This window comes from Mytilus californianus, unplaced genomic scaffold, assembly GCF_021869535.1.
Source record: "Mytilus californianus isolate M0D057914Y unplaced genomic scaffold, xbMytCali1.0.p SCAF_82, whole genome shotgun sequence".
NCBI lineage: Eukaryota > Metazoa > Mollusca > Bivalvia > Mytilida > Mytilidae > Mytilus > Mytilus californianus.
In genome coordinates, this window is record NW_026262737.1 from 370,001 (window position 1) to 390,280 (window position 20,280).

At 33.1% G+C, this 20,280-nt stretch overlaps 1 protein-coding gene across 1 annotated transcript in view; it reads left to right on the forward strand.

Annotated features, from left to right (window-relative positions):
• LOC127713858 (uncharacterized) overlaps positions 1 to 19,355 on the forward strand; it is a 66,899-nt gene extending 47,544 nt beyond the window's left edge. Inside the window, exon 10 of the mRNA XM_052219827.1 lies at positions 13,972 to 19,355. Coding sequence (XP_052075787.1) covers positions 13,972 to 16,670 — 2,699 coding nt within the window. The 3' untranslated portion in view covers positions 16,671 to 19,355. The remainder of the gene's footprint in view (positions 1 to 13,971) is intronic.
• The last annotated feature ends 925 nt before the right edge of the window (positions 19,356 to 20,280 follow it).

Sequence of the window (20,280 nt, forward strand, 5' to 3'; positions counted from 1 at the left end):
TTCACAAAATTTGGGTTATTATCAAATTCTGTTGAAGGATTTATTGTTGTTAGTTAATGTAAATGTTCAGTTGCAAATACTACATGCACATTGATGACAAAAATCGGAGAAATATAGTAACTGGCAAAACATTTCAGGCATCACCATGTAAAATAAATCTTCATGGAATGCTACCTATACTTAATAAAAAAAAAACCCACCTATATACCATTTTCACTTATATACGATTTTCGAAGGTTAAATCTGTCTGTCTGTCTGTCTGTCTGTCAATGAACTCCTATTTGGATAGATCTGTTGGACGCATGTTTCCGACTTGCTCTTACTTTCAATAAAGAGCTGGTGGTCTTCTTAGCCTCAACACCATGTGTTGTTTGAATTTGCTTCTGATTTTTTTCACATATTAAGTTTTGGTTTAACTTGGTGTCACAGTCTTGTCTCAGTATAACAATACGATTGAGTACAGGTGCCCTGATGGGTCCTCTATGCAGAGAGAAAATCCCACACATGGAGGAGGGCCTCTATTGGTCACTAAACAATAATGTATACTAGTTCAGCGAAATGGTTGCTACACTAAACACCCAAACATGCTTTTGAACTTAAATTAAAAAAAAAAACAAAAGCACACGAGATTAACAAAGGATAAAGGTCTCTGCTTTGGGAATGGCGACAAAATGTAATTTATGACTTTTGATATCTCAACCTGCCCCTATACCTTTAGCAAATGAGGAATAAACAACCACACTGCATAAAACAGGGGAAAACTCAATTTAAAAGAAGTCAGAGTCTGAATTTAGAATAGGTAACAGAAGCAAACTACGCAAATGGCAATAATAAACATAAAATAACAAAGGACCAGTAGCAGTAACTGACATGCAAGATCCAGGTTTGAAGTACAATGTACAATAATCGGGAATTTGTGTCATTGGTAGTAAAATTAAGATTTCTTGAACAATGAAATCTGGGGATATTTGGTCAAATAAAATAATACCTTTACTTAGTACCAGAACATATAAAAATTATTCTTTTTTCTTTGGATTTGTTCCCAAATAGATTTTTTCTCCCATATGATATTTATTTCTCCCATAGGATATTTATTTCTCCCATAGGAGATTTTTCTCTCTTATGATTTGCTTTAATCTCCCATAGGATTCTTATTTTCCCTTAGGATTTATTTTTAACCCTTAGGATTTTTTTTTATCCCACAGGATATTTTTTCTGTAATGAAATCCCTTAGGATTTTTATTAATCCTATCGGATATTTTTTATCCCACAGGATTATTTTATTAGACAAATATCCTATAGGATAAAACATATCCTGTAGGAAATGCTTTTATTTCTCCGAAGGGATTGTTTTAGTCCTAAGGGACAAACTATATCCTGTAGGATACTTTTATTCTCCTAAGGGATTATAAATCCCGTAGGATTTAAATATCCTGTAGGATATTAAAAATCCTATGGGAGAAAATAATATCCTACAGGATTTTGTCACTGTTTTCACTCCAGTTGCCGAACCAGGCGAGCCACACCAAATTTTTTTTTGTATTGTGTTACCTATCCCCAGTGGTACATTATTGCCAAATTTGATGATTCTACCGTTAAAAAAAGTGTGGTTCCAATTTGCACTCATGAGAAGTGCAAATTAATCCAAGAACATGTTATAGGATGCAAGTCCACATATATATATAAGTGTTTGTTGCATATGTATTTGAAATATGCATATGTCATGTATTTAGGACGAAAAGATGAATATGAAACACACTTTGTATGATTCCGCAGGAAGATCCTGTCCAGACACATGAGTTTGACCCCAAACAGACGAATCTTTGCCCCAACTCCTAAATATTGCGTGCTTTGCAGAAAGGCAGCAAATCTCCGATTTGATACGGGTGAGAGTCGAGCCAAAGACTTCCCGCACTCGAGCAGTAGTGCAGCTCTCATTGACGCAATGAGGCAACCGCCTCACCAATTTTTGACCATTCAAAAAGAGAAATGAAGAGAATTATATATTTTTACGTCATAGTATAAAGTATACTGAGTGACGACGGTTGAAAACGTTGACTGCTTTACTCTTAACTTACTCCTTATTCATTCTTAACGTCTTGAAAACATTCTTTTATAAAACGAACAAGGTAGATTCAAATATCAAGTACAATGTAACAGACAAAGTATACATAGCAAAAAAACTGATTCAAACAAGAGGTCATAACTGTGAAACTGATAAGTTGCTTGATTTTTTTTTGGACATCGAACTTGTTACTTTTGGTGGACAAAATTTTCAACATACACTTGGAATTCCTACATTTTATGAACTACTCTTCTACCTTGGTGATATAAGCAAGACTTCATAGTTCATCCAGTTATTATCACCCATACATTTTGAAAAAAGCTTAACGCATAGAGCTCAAAGACACATTGGATCATAAACCCCAATCTGTACAAAAGCATTTTAGAGCAGGTCATTCATATAATTCTGTCAATTATTTTTGTTTTGATCAGGACCTGTCTGTAACTGAATACAGAGAACTAAACCTCTAAGCAGCAGTTTCATTGAAATATATTGATTTAATGCGCACTCGAAATATTATTTCATGATTAAATTCCATAAATCTGGATTTTTCATAGATAGGATCTTTTTGCCAGTGTGTGACCTATAAAACGTGTGATCAGCTACGCCTATTTTGCGATTCATATTTTCAATTAACCGTCAACTTCCTATTGACATTTACGTCGTTTTACCAATGTGAGGCTTTGACTGCCAAGATTCAAATGATTTGCCTCAGCAGAAATAAAAGTAAAGTTACACTTTACTGTCGATTGATTGATCTGACGGGACAGCGTACTTGTACACCCCACACAACCAGACTTCCCCACTTTCGCAAGGGTTTAACTGCCAATCGAAACAAGACCAATAGTGACAATATTTCTATTCCCCCCATCCCATTTGAGGGGGATACTGTCGAGGCGAGTGCGCGACCAAAAAGACAGTTATAAATTTTGAAATAACATATACATGTACGTGTATTAATCAAAACATTTACAACAAGAATGTGTGGCCTTAAGACACCATGGCCCTTCACATGATCATATTTCCATGTTCAATGCACCACTTAATTCGGGTCAAACTCTAATTTGGTATATAATTTTAAATGTTTATATATCCAGGGAACAGTATATCTAATATATATGTTCCTGATATATCGAACAAAACTGAAGGACGGACGTATGCACAGACCAGTAAATATAGCATCCCCTTTCTATCATAAGTTGGTCATAAAACTAAAATGATCATCCTACTCAACAAAACTTCAATCAAAAGTTTCCGTGCATGTCCGTTTTTCATACGCATTTGTATAAGTTAAAGGCCAAACATTTTAGAAAAAAACAATTTAAGAGCAATAACGTTAAATAATGCATACGTTACAAATACGTGCTCTTCCTAGAATCCATGCGACAGTATAATTAAAGATAAGATATCAAGAAAAATAACTGATTCAGTTATGTGTAATCATATTTTTTCTTGAAGATGTGTTCTCGTAAATTCTATTTGATAAAATTGTACAAAAAGGTGACAAAAAACTATCAGAAAGATGCATCAATGATCTGAATTTTTACCTTTGACAGAAGTATCTTGAAATAAATTATAGAAGTATGCAAAAAAAAAAAAAAAAACAAGAAGCAAGTCGTGTACACCATTTACATTTCGGCGTGTTTGGAACTCTTGTTTTCATCTTATAACTTTGAAATCAAAAATCGGAATATGATCTCGCTTCAGATTCCATTATTTTTATGTTTTCAAACTAACTTTAATCAGTAGCTTTAAGAAATCGTCGTTTGAGAGATCAATATATGGGTCAAATGAAATGACGAAGTAATGGTCGGTGCATTTGATTACCGGTATTTGAATTAAGTATTCCCTTTAAAGGTTGTTGTCAATGAAATCATCCAAAATGTAATAACAAAATATGTAAAGAATTATAATAGTAGTTTGTGCTAATTTTTAAATATTATCTATTCCAACAAAGTATATTTATTCAAAAATTCTATGCTCCCCTCCGTCATCCTTCATTGCAAACGGCTGAGATACGGTCAGATAGGTCGGTTATGTCGAGTAATGTCATTTTATTTGAAATGTCTCATAAAACCTTATATACATGTTACAACTGTCACAGAAAGTGTAGAGAAATGTAGATAAAAGTTAGAGTATTTGATAACGTTGAGCATGATATCAACAACTAAATTCACATAAAACTTTTTGGTCGATGATTGAAATATATTTTCTATCTTAAAACATTACGGATGTTTTTAGACTAAGTATTTTATTAATGATATTCGTTCTAGACATGTAAACGAATGGCATATTTGCAATTGGAAGTTCCAGAGTGAAACAACAGTTAATTCAATAATCACCTTCATACAAAATTGTATCGGTTATATTTCAATAATATGAATTTTTACATGGATACCATGGGAACCCGAACTCCATCTCCCGCAGATCTGACCTGTCGAAAGATATACAATATACATTCACGTTCTCGTTCGTAAGAAAGCTAACATTGCCATACAAACAGGAGGTTTGGCTAGCATTAAAACTAGGATCAACCCACCATTTTTTCTTAAAATGTCATGTATTAAGTCAGCAATATGGCAGCTGTTATCACATAGTCCGTTTCTATGAATGTTGACGTTTGTTTTTGTTGCACTTCAGTGTTTCTGTTGTTCTGTTGTTTTCCCCTTATTTTTTATGTGTTTCCTTCGGTTTTAGTTTGTAACCCGGATTTGTTTTCTCTCAATTGATTTGTGACTTTTGAACAGCGGTATACTACTGTTGCCTTTATTTACCGTCCCATATCCTTTGTTTTACAATTATATTAACGGAGTTTGTTCTCGTCACTGTGTGGAGGGTTTAAAACCTTTATCCGCGCTTGATATCAATGCTCGTCTGTATTTTTAAAGTTATGGTGTATTTATTTCTTTAAATAACTTCTCTAATGTGTGTCACACCATTCTCTGAATTCAAGGCCAGTTTGTATACTAAAATTTTAATAAGACGCACATGACCTTTTCTTGGTCCTTATTCCTATCCTGGTTAACTTTTTCACTTCAAAGCATTTTATGGAAGCGGGATCAAAATACCTGTAGTTAACATCAGACTGTTCTGTAGTGGTTACCGGGATTTGGATACACCAAACAAGGCACTTCTGAGAAACATGCTATATATGCTTTAAATTTTAGAATTAATTTTTGTGATGTTCAGAATTATCAGTAAATTGTGTTCTGCAAGGTTCACCAGTCCTTCACCTTTTATCTGATACTTTATTACTAAAATATATGCTACATAGTTTAAAATTTACTCTTATGTGTAGGAAATAATGTGTTTTAAATATGTACTGCACTCCAGTACGTTTGTTTTTAACCGGGCCCGATAAGGTGGTGTTTCATCTTACAAAGTCTATCCAAATTATTATTGCAAAGAATTCGGCTCGAGCCGGAGCTAGGGGCCGTCTTAAACTTAAGCTTGTAGTGAGGTGAGAGGTTTAATTTTGCTACGTGTTGAATGCCTCACTGTGACTTTGAGATGAAGAACAGCAACAGGAGTGCTGTTCATTTGCTGTTTGTGTGGTTTTTTTTGTGTGCATCTACTGATTTTGTGTTATAGATGAATACCCCACATCCTTTGTTTTTCTATTTTATATACCCCAACTCGTTCGCTATGCCTGTGACTGTAGTGACGTTTTTGTATTTCAATGAACGTAATTGTATTCAATGTATAACTAGTAAATTATTTAGTCATGGATTTCGTCACCACACATTTCTTGAAATTTTTTAATCAATTACATCATAAAAAGTGGCTGGAACATGCTCTCTACTTAAAACCACTTGTTAAAACCCGGATAAAGTATCAAGAGGAGGCAATATTGTACAAGGCGTTATCAATTAGGTAAAATGAGAGTTACCTCCCATTGTATACAATTGACAGCTAATAGTGTTTGGCGAACGGTGCTTTATTATAATAATGCAATCATATATAGTTATACCAAACATGGTATCAATAAGCTACAATGAACAAAGTGTCATTAGAGATTTCCAATAAAATGACATAACGTAACTCGACGTACGGACCTAATAGGACTGGTTATTGCCAATCTTTGAATTTGATTAAATACATTGCTCAAGCTCAAACGAAGTATTCCATGACTTTCAAAATCACACACTGGAATGTTCGTCCATATAAAATAATTTTATCATGACAAAAAATGATAGAAATCTAGCATTTTAATTAATCACGTGTTTTTTTTTTAAATTCCCGCCTTTATTTTCACTGACATAAGATTTCGTATGAACACACGTATCTCATACCTATCACACGTACGATTTGAGTTATATTTCATGGTTTTGAATATGACAATTATTTTTCAATAAACTTTGCAGGTGAACGCCCCATCATATTTCTTTTCTCATTCTTTATAATTTTTTTTTCTTTTTATTATATTTGTTGCGGGAAAAATATTTAGAAGGAATTTTTTCTGAAAATTTCAGAAATATCGAAACAAAGGTTTGTCAGAATCTGTCTCTCTAAAAAAGTTGAAAATTTAGATAAAACAATCGCATCCGTTTCATTTCTAAAAATAAGCATTTTTCATTTATTATGAAATGTATTGATAAAAAAAATCTTTGTATATGCTGGTTCTTTTTAGAATTAAGGTGTGTTCGATTAGGGATTGTTCTGTACTACTTTGTTTAACGGGAATTCTATCGAAGTTCAAATACAAAAGACATTTCTAGGCAATTTTTTATGTATCCCTTGAAGTAAATTAACTTATAGTATTTTATTCATTTTATTGATAAACAATTAAAAGGTCACCGAATTCAGTGTACTAAATAAATCATTAACGGAAATATGTAGGTAAGTAACATTGATCAACATAATATAATAACATATCGTTGCTAGATTCTGATCCAGACTTTTGATAGGGTAGGGGTAAAGGCAACGCTAGAAGTGGAACAAAAAATAGAAGTATTAATAGGATGTAGGGCTATATATATATATAAGGTTTCTCTGCATTATATGTTTTACATATCCATATTTAGGACGAGAAGATGAATGAACCAGACTTTGTATTATATCACAGGAAGACATGTCATCCTACACGGACACATAAATTTGACCCCCGGGCCGACCAAACTCCTAAATATTGCGTGCTTGGCAGATAGGCAGAGAGATAAAAAGAACTATATACCATGTAGATCATAGTATATAGTATACTGAGTGACGACTGTACAAAACGTTGACGGCTTTACTCTTTACTCTTTACTCACTCATTCCTTATTATTAACGTATTGAAAACTTCCTTTCATAAAATGAACAAGGAAGATGCAAATATCTTTTTTTAAGTAAATGACATAGGTTTACCTTGCAAAAAACTGATTCAAACAAGAGGTCATAACTGTGAAACTGATATATGATGCTTGTTTTTTTTTTTGGTAAACGAACTTGTTACTTTTGGTGGACAAAGGTTTCAACAGACACTTGGCATTCATACATCTTATTTAGTACTCTTTTACCTTGGAATATACCACCAAGACTTCATAGTTCACCCAGTTATTATCATCCATACATTTTGACCAAATATAAACGTATAAAGTAAAAAGACATAGTGGATCTTAAACTTAATATCCCCAAATCTGTACAAAAGCATTATAGAGGAGGCCATACATATAATTCTGTCAATTAATTTTGTTCCGATCAGGACCTGAAAACTGAGAACTAAACTTTTAAACAGCAGTTTCATTGAAATATATTGATTTAATGCGCACTAGAAATGTTATTTCAGGATGAAATTGCATATATCTGGATTTTTCATAGACAGGATCATTTTGTCAGTGTGTGACCTATCAAGTTTAATATGAACACCTACACCTATTTTCCGATTCGTATTTTCAATTAACAGTCCACTCCCTATTGGCATTGACGACTTTTAACCCAGCGAAGCTTTTGCTGCTAGATCATTTGCATCGCCAGAAATAAAATTCAAGTTACGCTACTGTCGATTGATTGTTAGTTGGTTGCTTAACGTCCAGTGGCAAATATTGCATGCATAATAAACGTACAGAGAGCGTGGCATTCCCTCTACAAGATGCATCTGATTAAACGTCCCCACTCTGACCAGGCGGGACTGTGTACTTGTACAGTTGGGTGCAAACCAAGCATAACATAAAGTAAACGCACGTTAATAATTACGTTAACGCGGTTAAAATGGAAATTTCTAATGTCTACCCGAGTAAACGCAGGTTTACTCTGTGTCCGTTTAGTCAGTAGTAAACGGGCGTTTACTTCAGATCTCACAAGTGTATTTTACGAGCACTCGGAAGTAAACGCGCGTTTAATTTTCGCGTTAACTAATTGTGTAAATTATAAAATAAACTTCGTGTACATTTGTACAATTTTTTTTATTTTGATAAAATGACTTTTATCTTGATATTTTACGTATATGTGTTTAAAACCGCAACAATTCGAAAACACTTTTAATTCGAAATATTAACTTTTATTAATTGCAAAAAATTAGTTCCAAATAACTTTAATTACTCCATGACAAAAGAGACAAATATGAATATGGAAGATGCATACACACTGTATTCATTTACGAATTTGTTGCCTTAAGACACCGTGCCCCTTCACATGATCATTTTTCCATGTTCAGTGCACTACTAAATCCGAGTCAAACTCTAATTTTGTATATTTATTTTAACGTTTTATATTTTGAACAGAACGGAAGAACGGACAGATGCACAGACCAGTAAATATAATATCCCTTTGCTATCATAAGTTGATTATATAACTAAAATTATCATCCTTCTTCTAGCAAATATTCAGATCATACCCGTTTTTCATACGAGTTTGTATAAGTTAAACGCCAAACATTTTAGAAAATAATGTAAGAGCAATGACGTTAAATGATGCATACGTTTAAAAGTACGGGCTCTTCTTATGATCCATGCATCATTATAATTAAAGACAAGATATAAAAAAAACTGATTCAGTAAAATGTAATCATATGTTTTCTTGAAGAAGCGTCCTCATCAATTCCATTTGATAAAATTCTAAGGAAAGGTTACAAAGTACTATCAGAAAGATGCTTCAGTGATCTGAAATTTACCTTTTGCAAAAGTATCTTGAAATAAAATATAGAAGTATGCAAAAAAAAAGAAGAAGAAAAAGCAAGTCGTGTAGACCTTTTACTTTCGGCGTGTTTGAAACTCTTGTTTAATTTTATAACTTTTAAATCAAAAATGAGAATATAATCTCGCTTCAGATTACATTATTTTTATTTCCAAACTTAAATTTGATTAAGTAGCTTTAAGATTTTAGCGTTTGGGAGATAAATATATGGGTCAATTGAAATGACGAAGTAATGATCAGTGCATTTGATTACCGGTAACTGAAATAAATGTTCCCTCTAAAGGTTGTTGTCTGAGAAATCATTCCAAATTTAATAACAAAATATGTAAAGAATTATAATAGTAGTTTGTGCTAATTTTTAAATAGTATCTATTCCAACAAAGTATGTGTATTCAACGAGCCAAAAATTCATGCAGTCTATGCTCCCCTACGTAGTCCTTCACTGCAATAGACCGATATACGATCAGATAGGATGGTTATATTGAGTAATGTCATTTAATTGGAAATCTCTAATATGAAGCACTTGCATCGAAAAGGGAAGTCGCCAAAACAGTGGGGGGAAATAATATATAAAATACAAAAAACAAAATACAAAAACATCAAAAATATAATAATATACCGGAACCCATAGCCTAAAACTGACTACCGATCAAATAAGTTATGGCTGAAGTAATTGATACATATCAACACTGGTTTGTTTAATGTAAGTCTGAGAACAGTCAGATCGCCATTCTCCATGATGTTTCGATATAATCTCAGGAATTCCAGCCTGATGTGTGTTATCATGATCTTGTCTAGTCTTTAGTCATTTAAATAAAAGAAGGGTACCCTTTTCACTAAGAACAAAATTCTTTTTGATCAATTGTTCACGGAAATTAAAAGATATAGAGCTTCTGCTGACCAATTTAACGTCTTTAAAATTGAGAATGGAAATGGGGAATGTGTCAAAGAGACAACAACTCGACCATAGAGCAGACAACAGCCGAAGGCCACCAATTGGTCTTCAATGCAGCGAGACACTTCCGCACCCGGAGGTGTCCTCCAGCTGGCCCCTAAACAAATATGTATACTAGTTCAGTGATAATGGACGTCATACTAAACTCCAAATTATACACAGGAAACTAAAATTAAAAATGATACAAGACTAACAAAGGCCAGAGCCTCCTGACTTGGGACAGGCGCAAAAATGCGGCGTAGCATACCAAAAAATGCCAACATAAGAAAACTCTAAAAACAAGCATCTACATAATCATAGATATTTAACAACCTAACAATATCAATTAGATGTATCGGTAACAATGGCAATTTTGACACAGCCACATGCTGATTCCTTTGGCTCAATCCCCTTAAAGTCAATTTCAAATTTGTAGATAAAAGAAGTTCCACAGTAAAACCAAACAGTTGACGCCAGGTCTTAATGCCAGACGTATAATTCTTTACAGAAGCAAAACTGCGTAAACTCTTTGATAGAAAACATGCGTTTGCACACAAGGTATCCATAATACAAGGACATGGTCGAAATTTATAAAACACACAAAAAATATGGCATGCATTGATTTGACTTTTCAGATTAGAATAAGTACCAGGCCGAAAGGCTGCATCCTTAGCAAGCTTAACCTCTTTCTGTAAAACTGCTCTTCTAGACTTAAGACCTGGAAGTCACAAGACAACAACAATTAGATAAACAACAATATCATATTAATTATCATAGTTACTCTTATCACCAATTATGCGCAAAAAATAAAAAGTGTGACTAAACACTTCTTTTTCGACAAAATCTGATTTGTACATCTTAGATTCTATAACAAACCGTGATCTGTTCTTCCCCGAAAGATTCCAACGAGATAGTAAAATCCGATAACCTATTTTTAACAGATTCTATATCACTCACACGCAACTGGACATTACTTGTCGCACACAAATACCATATTTGACATGCCAAATTCAACATTTATTGATTACGTTCTGATCCCGCATTTAAAATTTCACAAAACAGCTGTACACGTTTATTAGAGATACTAGAAGTCGAAAATAGAATTGCTATATAAATAGCATACATCCCAAGCACATATACGTGCATGTCCCACAAAGACTCCGGTATGTCCGAAAGCAAATATTCAAATTTGGCGAAGTTAACACCCCTGAGATATGCGTCAGAGGTATTATTTGCTGTCTGGTGAAGACCAATCTACATCTGGAATTATTCTAATTCTTTTATAGTCATATAAAAATAATAACCACTACCTAATGTCTTATCTAAATTCATCTGTGATATGAACACAATAATGATTGAAATGTTATTTTCATAATGTCTGTAGAATGCGTGAAATAAAAAGTCTTCCGCTTTGGACGCATTCGGAATTTAAGCTTACTTGCCAAAAGCTTGTTGTAACTGACGTTTTGTGCAGTGTTGTTTTTCTCCTGGCAAATCTTTGTAACACCTCATTAGTCTCTGGAATTCGAACTGTCATGTCAATTGAGTTATACTCCTTGCCGAGAAATGTCAACACTTTTGTCAGTTGCAAACACTTATCTTTGTTGACCTCTAATCCTAATTATAACCTATGAAACAATTCTAAAACAAAATTATGTTTGATTTCAATAACATTTAGGAAACATCATTCGTTGTTCGGTGACAGGCCCGTGGCGAAGAGCGCATACCAAAAATAAGACTGTTGTCAATAAATATTGTCCCCTCCATTCATAACCTTCTAAATGGAAGGCGTGCAGATGTAATACTAGTTGATGGAAGGCCCGGGCCAAATTCAATTTCCACATGGCACACCCACGACCGTGATGTAAGAGTAAAGCGATAAATTCTTCGTGTCTATGATTATACAGTTAAAAATTTTCATTAAAAGAGGTGTCCGAAGGAATGCTTTCATTTATAGACAAAGAGTTGCAATGCAACCAGTCAACACTTACTCTTCTGTTGGACACTCCCTTAGGAACCGTGAATTATTTAGATAAAGTTTAATGACATAACAGAGGGTTCTTTCGGAAAGGGCCGTACACAGCTACATGATCTAATTCTTTAGAAATGTAGGAATCAATCAAACTTGAAAACTGAGAAAGATGATTTTGTCGACGCTTGTGGGGATCGGACAGTGTATCTTTAACATAGCTGAACGGCCCTTCGTGATAATCTTCCAACAGTTGTTCCTACAATTGTATGTTAAACAATTCATATTCATTTCACAAAATCTGATCGACACATTTTTCAAGATATTTCTACTCATACTTGGTGAATATCAATAGACCCTGCTGTTTTCGTAATTCCTCCAGCTTCGGGAACTGAGGCAAAATCGTTCTGCATTTCAAAAGAAGAAAGAATACAGTCCTTTAAATACGCCAGAGGTTTTATTGTTCGTTTGTTTTCCATCTGATGTAAAAACAATCAATTACATAATAAAAAGTGGCTGAAACATACTGTCTGCGGATGAAGTATCAAGGGGAGGCAATATTGTACAAGGCGTTATCAATTAGGTACAATGAGAGCTACCTCCCATTGTATGGACATAATTTTTACGGCGATGTTTTTTACCGAGCCCAACAGTTTAGATACGATCCCGGTAGTCTTATCAATCCTTTAAATAAACTTATTCTCAAAGGTTACAAATTCAACACTTTGATTAGATCTTCGAATGTTGTTTTTACTGATATAGATATTGATTTTTTATCACAAAATTAAAACCAAACTGAGTATTATTTTCATACATGTATGCATTTTCACGTGCTACAATATGTCGATACCTATATTTTGGCTTTGCACGTGGTCATGTTTCCTGACTGTTAATGAGTCTTTACAGAAAATCCATTGGAAATTAAATGTGTGCTGATTGATATTTAAGTCAACGATACATGATTTTTTTATTAGCTGTTGTTGACTTTGGATTAGCTGTCATTAGTTACAAGTTCGCTCAGGTCTACTACATTTGTTTTTATCTGTCCAAAGTCAGGAACCTGAGGTTCAGTGGTTGTCGTTTGTTGATGTGGTTAACAACTGTTTCTCTTTCTCGTTTTTCGTTTTTTTTATATAGATTAGACTGTTGGTTTTCCTGTGAATAGTTTTACACTCGTCATTTTGAGGCCCTTTATAGCTTGCTGTTCGGTGTAAGCCAATGATGCGTGTTGAAGGCATTCATACCACAACTTTGTGTTTTTTTTATGTTTTTGTTAGGGATGTATAAATACCTTGCCACGTCCTGTCTGTGTTTTTGTTAGATTTTTTTCTACTTTGTATCAATCTTATTTTTATAATTATTTATAATGTTATGCTGTAACACCACTGTCACAATTTAGGGGAGGGTTGTGCGCCAATAAACATATAAAACCTTGCTACATTCTCGAGCTCGATGTGCCTGTCCCAAGTCAGGAGCCTATAGATAGTTCAGTTGTTGTCGATGTTCATGTTTGTCATATTTGTTTTTCGTAAATTGTTTGGTTATAAATTAGGTCATTAGTTTTCTCACTTGAACGGTTTTATGTTTTTCATCTCGCGGACTTTCATGGCCAAATAAACGTTATCAGGTTTTCTTATTGTTGAAGGCCGTTCAGTTGCCTATGATTGATAACATACATTTCATTTGAACATTGGTGGATAGTTGTCTCAATGGTTATCATACCAGATCTCCTTATTTTGTTATAGACGTCAAATATGAAAAATACTATTTCGAAAGCATAAGGAATATTGTTCTATTTCAATACCATATTTTGGCAGAAGTAGGAATTTCGTTATCATATGTTTATACATTATTTATCATAGTTTTTATTTTTATAAAATAATTTTACAGATTTTCAAAATGAAACACTTCAAGACTGGACCAGTAAACTGAAAAAGTTTGTTATTACAGCAGCGACAAACTTTATTTATAATAGTATACAGACGAACAGGGTGATTTTAATAGTAGGACCAACTGGTGCTGGTAAATCGGCAAATGCTTATCATGCATCATTCAGATTAAAGGATGAACATGGTTATACAGTTACTCCTGTTAGGCAACCAAAAGAAGTTACAAACTACCTTGTTCCTGGTACAAAACAAATTTTTATCGTTGATGATTTTATTGGAAAATATACCGTTCATGAAACGGATGTTGTTTCATGGGAAAATAGTGGACCATTACTCAAAACGCTCTTCAATAATAATAACCACACAAAACTAATTTTCACAGTCAGAACATACATTTGGCAACAACAACAGTATACAAACTTAAGTATACCATTTTATAAGTGTGATTTATTATCGGAAGAGCTGAAGCTGTCACTTGAAGAGAGATGGAATATCTGCAGAGTGTATATAAATACAGTTGATGCAACAGCTTTTAATGATGACGAAACTGTGATGTATAATTTTCTCCCATTGTTATGCTCGACGTATTCATCTTTGCCAAAATGTCCTATTAAACAATTCTTTATAGTTCCTTATCAAATTATTGAAGACGAAATGAATAACTTCAAGACCAAATCATATGTTAGCTTATTTGCTTTGGCTTTTCTTGCCATCAAACAAAGGATTGCAAAGAACTCACTCACTATCGATAATCATGAGCATAATGAACTACTGCAAGATTTGTTTCATGAATCCACTTTCCTTCAATATCCTTCTAAAAATTTATTAATGTCGACTTTAGCTGCTTTCAAGGGAGAATACATTAAAGAATCGGACGGTTGCATAGAGTTTGTCCATGAAACTATGCAAAACATAGTTCTGTGTTGCATTGCAAAAACATTCATTCAATCAGTTATTAAACATGGTAAAACTGAAGTCATTTTAAATCAGATTAAGTTAGAATCTGTGAATGAAGAAACAAATTTCTTTGCAGTTCACGTTAAAGCGCAAAGTGAAGATGCATATTTCCGACGACTTGTTTCTGAATTGAATAAAGGATTGCATAAAGACGTTTTTGAAAGTGCACAAAATGTAATTCCACAATTCCGGGTAAAGTTTCTGGAATATATAAAACAATATATAACACGTAATGAATTGACAAAAACACAAAACGGTATGACAGCCCTTCATGTTGTGTCCGCTCTAGGATATCATGAATACTCTTCCTTTTTTATCCATGATCAACAGATGATTAATGAAAGGGACACCGCTGGCAATATACCATTACATTTAGCTTGCATTAAAGGGCATCTACAAATTGTAAAAGACCTTGTTAATAACAAATCTTTCATTGATGTTCCTAACAACGAGGAATTAGGCCCATTTTTTTATGCTTGTGAAAAGGGTTTTTTCAAAGTCGTAGAGTACTTGTTACAGTACTCGGCTAAGGGGATCAGAGTAAATGAAAAATATAAAAAAAAGAAAAAAAGATGTGTTCTTCACGTGGTTTGTGCAAATGGATATACAAATCTTGCCACATTATTGCTTATAAACAATGCAGAAGTAGATGTTAAAGATGAGGATGGATGTACACCGTTACATTTAGCCTGTTACAATGGCCATTCTAAAACAGTTACAGCTTTACTAAATGGTAATGCAAATGTGGAAGCGAAAGATTCCTCTGGCAAAACCTCTGTATATATTGCATGTGATGAAAATCATGAAATGGTTCTAAAACATTTGCTTGATAGAAAAGCCGAAGTCAATCACAAAACTGATAGTGAAATGACACCTCTTCGTGTTTCTTGTAGAAATGAAAATATTAGCATAGTAAAAATGCTTTTAGAGAGAAAAGCTAAAGTCAACAGTCATAAACCATGCACTGTAGCTTTACACGAAGCATGCAAAACAGGCAATGCGAGTATAATAAACATCTTGATTGAAGCAAAAGCGTCAGTAAATCACAAAACAAAAGAGGGAATTACACCTCTCCATCAAGCTTGCATGCAAGGGCATGATAATGTTGTAAAAGTACTGTTGGATAATACACCCAACGTTAATAAACAAGACAAACATGGGTTGACTGCTCTTTATTATAGTTCTTCTAAAGGTTTTCCTACAACTGTTGATTTGCTACTTGCAAACGGGGCAAGTATCAACATCTGTGATGAGGATCAAGTAACTCCACTAATGATTGCTTGCAAGGAGAATCACACAGATGTGGTAGATTTATTGTTGCGTTCAAAGGCAGATGTTAATCATTGCGATAAAGATAATTGTTCAGCACTTACATTTGCTTGTATAAACGGGAATAAAGATGTGGTTAAATTATTATTGAAATACAGTGCTGAAATAAATTTGGCCGACAAATATAAGATAAGCCCTCTTCATACAGCATGCAATTACAATAAAACAAATATAGTTATGGAACTGCTAAATAACAAGGCGAATATAAACGCTCGAGACACATTTGGACAGACGCCTCTGTTTAAATCAAGTTGCAACGGATGTATCGAAATTGTAGATATCCTTCTCCGCTATGGAGCATCTGCAGATATATGTGACAAATCAGGGACATCGCCAATGGACATTGCTAATAAAAATGGAAAAACATATGTTGTTGAAATCTTCAGGCAACACATAGGAACTTATTCAAAATAAATACAATGAAGTAACTATGTTCAAATATTATAACTATAACAAAGTGAGAAAAGAAATTACTGATTAAATCGTTTTTACGACACTGGTGATGCTCATATAAAGTAAATTTTCATTGCTAAGACATGGAATGATTATTAAAATCATCATTTGTGTCATAGGATCTATTTTAATTCTAATTCGATCTAATTATTTAATGACAATGTCTAACACACGTTCATGGGATGTAAAATTCGATATCAAAATTGTGTACTCACACGAGAAAATTATCCAATAGACAGGATATCTGTGAATAATTCATGACATTTATATACGTAATACATAATTTTAAAAAAATATTTTGTAAAAGAACTTTTAGTTTCTGTAAAACAATACAATGTACCATATTTTGCCAACTTGTTAAACTCAAACATTTAATGTATTTTACAAAAAAAATTATGTATTTCATGATAAAATATCAGATTTCCATTAGTTAATGTGTGTGTGTGTGTGTGTGTGTGTGTGTGTGTGTGTGTGTGTGTGTGTGTGTGTGTGTGTGTTGGTAACATATTGTGATGTTAAACTGATGTTTTAACTAAATTGTAATAAGAAAAAAATTGTAAACGAAAACTAATAGTTGAAATGATAATCTCAAAATATGCAGTACATAGCATTAAATTAAACAAACTAGTAGATGAGAAGGCGATTGAACATTGTTTTTTTTTTTTCTCGACAAAGAATTTTTAACCTTGGCTTCAACTCAAAGAATATGTTTTTTTTAACTATGCTGTATAATCCTCTCTGCCATGATATCCATATAGCAGTAATTTGTTATGAATATGTATTGCAAGTCTAACGGTTATTTCTTTACTAGTAAAATACATCGACTGTTTAGAAACTGTAAAGGTTAATAGATAAGACAAGGAAATTCAGATGGCCTGGAACACTTACTTTACTAATAATTTGTGAGTATATCGTATCTTTGGACACATGTTATAAACTGTTCATTCTTTTTACAGCGAGGCGAAAGACACCAAACGGACATTCAAAATCACACCTCGAAAATAAAATGACAACGTCATGGCTAAAAAAGAAAAATACAAACAGAACAACAACAGTGCACAAAACATACGTCCGACCAAAAACCGCTGTTATAGTAGTGTTTTTTTACAACTATAACTTCTTACGTCCATTTGCTTGAATAAAAATGGCCAAAATGTGAATGATGGCGACCTGCTATCCTTCCAAAATCAAAATGCCATATCTATCGCAATTTAGCTGAAAATTTTCCCGTTGCTCGCCTTACTTTAAAACAATTTGTTGCTTTATAAAACCATATATTGAAGAAAACAAGGCAATTTAGAATTATTGCATGATAATTTTATTGACGTATAATATACTCGTCAAAACTATTCTGGATTCGATATTTTGACGCGTTATTTAGAACGATTTTTCATTTAGGCGAATAAAAAATAAAGAGATTTAATGCCTTGTAAGGCAATTTGTCGAAAAAATTAAATCGCAGTACTAGTAACTAGAAATAACAAAATATATCGCCATCTTTGATTATAAGTATTAAAACGAGGGTAAAATACGCTTCCGTATATTTCGACAAGTTGACTTCAACATGATGATTTGATTCCAGCTTAAAACACACAACATAACTTATAATTCCGACTTATGTGCAACTAAATAACTTTACAAGGGGTGTCCCTAATGCACTTCCAAACCTTTGTAATACTGTAAATGTTCCCCTAACAACATATGTGTAGTTTTTGGCAATATTTTATCGACAGGTTGAATGTATTCATATACTTAACGTTGCATCCCTTATTGTCACACTTGCTACTGTATTGCTATAAATCACATTAAAACAAACATCAGTTATAATTCGTCTTATTTCCATTTTAATACAGACATTTTAAATAACACTTACTGATAATGATAATAATTCCTGTTTTACTTGTTTTAATTTGTCTCTTTTACGGCTACCACAGAATTATTGTTAGTCTACTACAGAATTATATATTTTTAACTTTGTTTTCACTTCCAAAAATATATCATTGTTCATTTAACATCTTCTTTAAATTTGTAATTTCATTGTGTGATTTATTTCAAAAACAATTCTGTTGAGGTTGAATCTAATGATGCATCTTAAAACTGGCTGCTAGCGTAGTGGCTGTTAGCGAGTTGCTGCTAGCTTGAGCCTAGCATTTCTAAATATTAAAAATCTAAGAAAGTTGAAAGGATAGGTAGACTAAGACCCATTGGTGGCCTTCGGCTGTTGTCTGCTCTATGGTCAGGTTGTTGTCTCTTTGACACATTCCCCATTTCCATTCTCAATTTTAAGGTAATTAATTATACTTAAATGTGACATGTACAAAACATGTTAATATCCTCTTTCGTAGCCAGTTATAATTTAATAACAAAAAAATTGCAAAAAATTCGGGAGGGGATGGTCTTATAGATTTGCCTCTCACTATTGCAAGTAAGTAATGCGGGCATGGTCCCTTTTCCCGGCTCCTACACCTCTGCATTTTTGTACATTCCAAGAAAAAAGTAATCAACAAAAATATGAATAATAGATTTAAGACATTCAAAAAGTCAACGACGTCTCAAACTGAATTAAGAAGGAGTAATAAGAAAAACGTAAATACAACATATATGAATATGTCAGCATTTAATAAAGAACAAAATATATGAATATAAAAACGCTGTTTTTCCTTTTTTATGGAAAATAAATATTATGAAAAATAATTGATTTTGTCTCATAATAAATTGTTTGATCCACTTATTTTGATTTGAAATCAAGTTTGTTTTAGTTTAATTGCATGCCCAATCTTTATCATTTTTTTCCCCTTAAGACAATTTTGAACGATACCAATCATTGGCTATGGCAAAATACAATGCATCTTTATTTGTTTTAAAATATTTTGTCAATTTAGCAGTATTAATTATTGAACTTCTTCACAAGACCGACCAACGTTTTACGAGAATCAGTTTAAGTCAAAATTGGTACCAGTAGATCGAAATTATTATAACTATTTTGTTGCATACAGTCCTTGGATGGTGTAAACGACCCACTAACACCATACACCATTACACCATTCATCATACACCATTACACCATTCATCATACACCATTACACCAAACACGTTACACCTTTGCACCATTCACCTTACACATTACACCATAATGCAATTTCATTTCAAAGAAAGTGTGCAACTACAAAATTATTTATTTATTTTAAAAAACGAATTTTGATCACAATATTGTAAATTAATGTATAAAATTAAGAATCAGTTCTTATCAATATTTTACAAAGTTTTAAATGTCGTACACCATTCATTCACATCATTCCCAATCGCACGTTACACCATTACACCATTCCCCTTACACCATACACCATAGCACCATACAACTTCTACCATTGCACCATATGCCATACACCATTACATCATACACGTTTTTATGAAAAGTTTACACCATCCAAGGGCTGTATCACCAAAGTTCAAAATTCTAAGCGTTAAACTTTTGCACACTTTTGTGTTTGCATTTTTTTGTGTTTGCTTTTTATTAATTTTTTTGTGGCTGTTGTATCTCATTTTTCTTGACAAAACGTATTTTGATGCG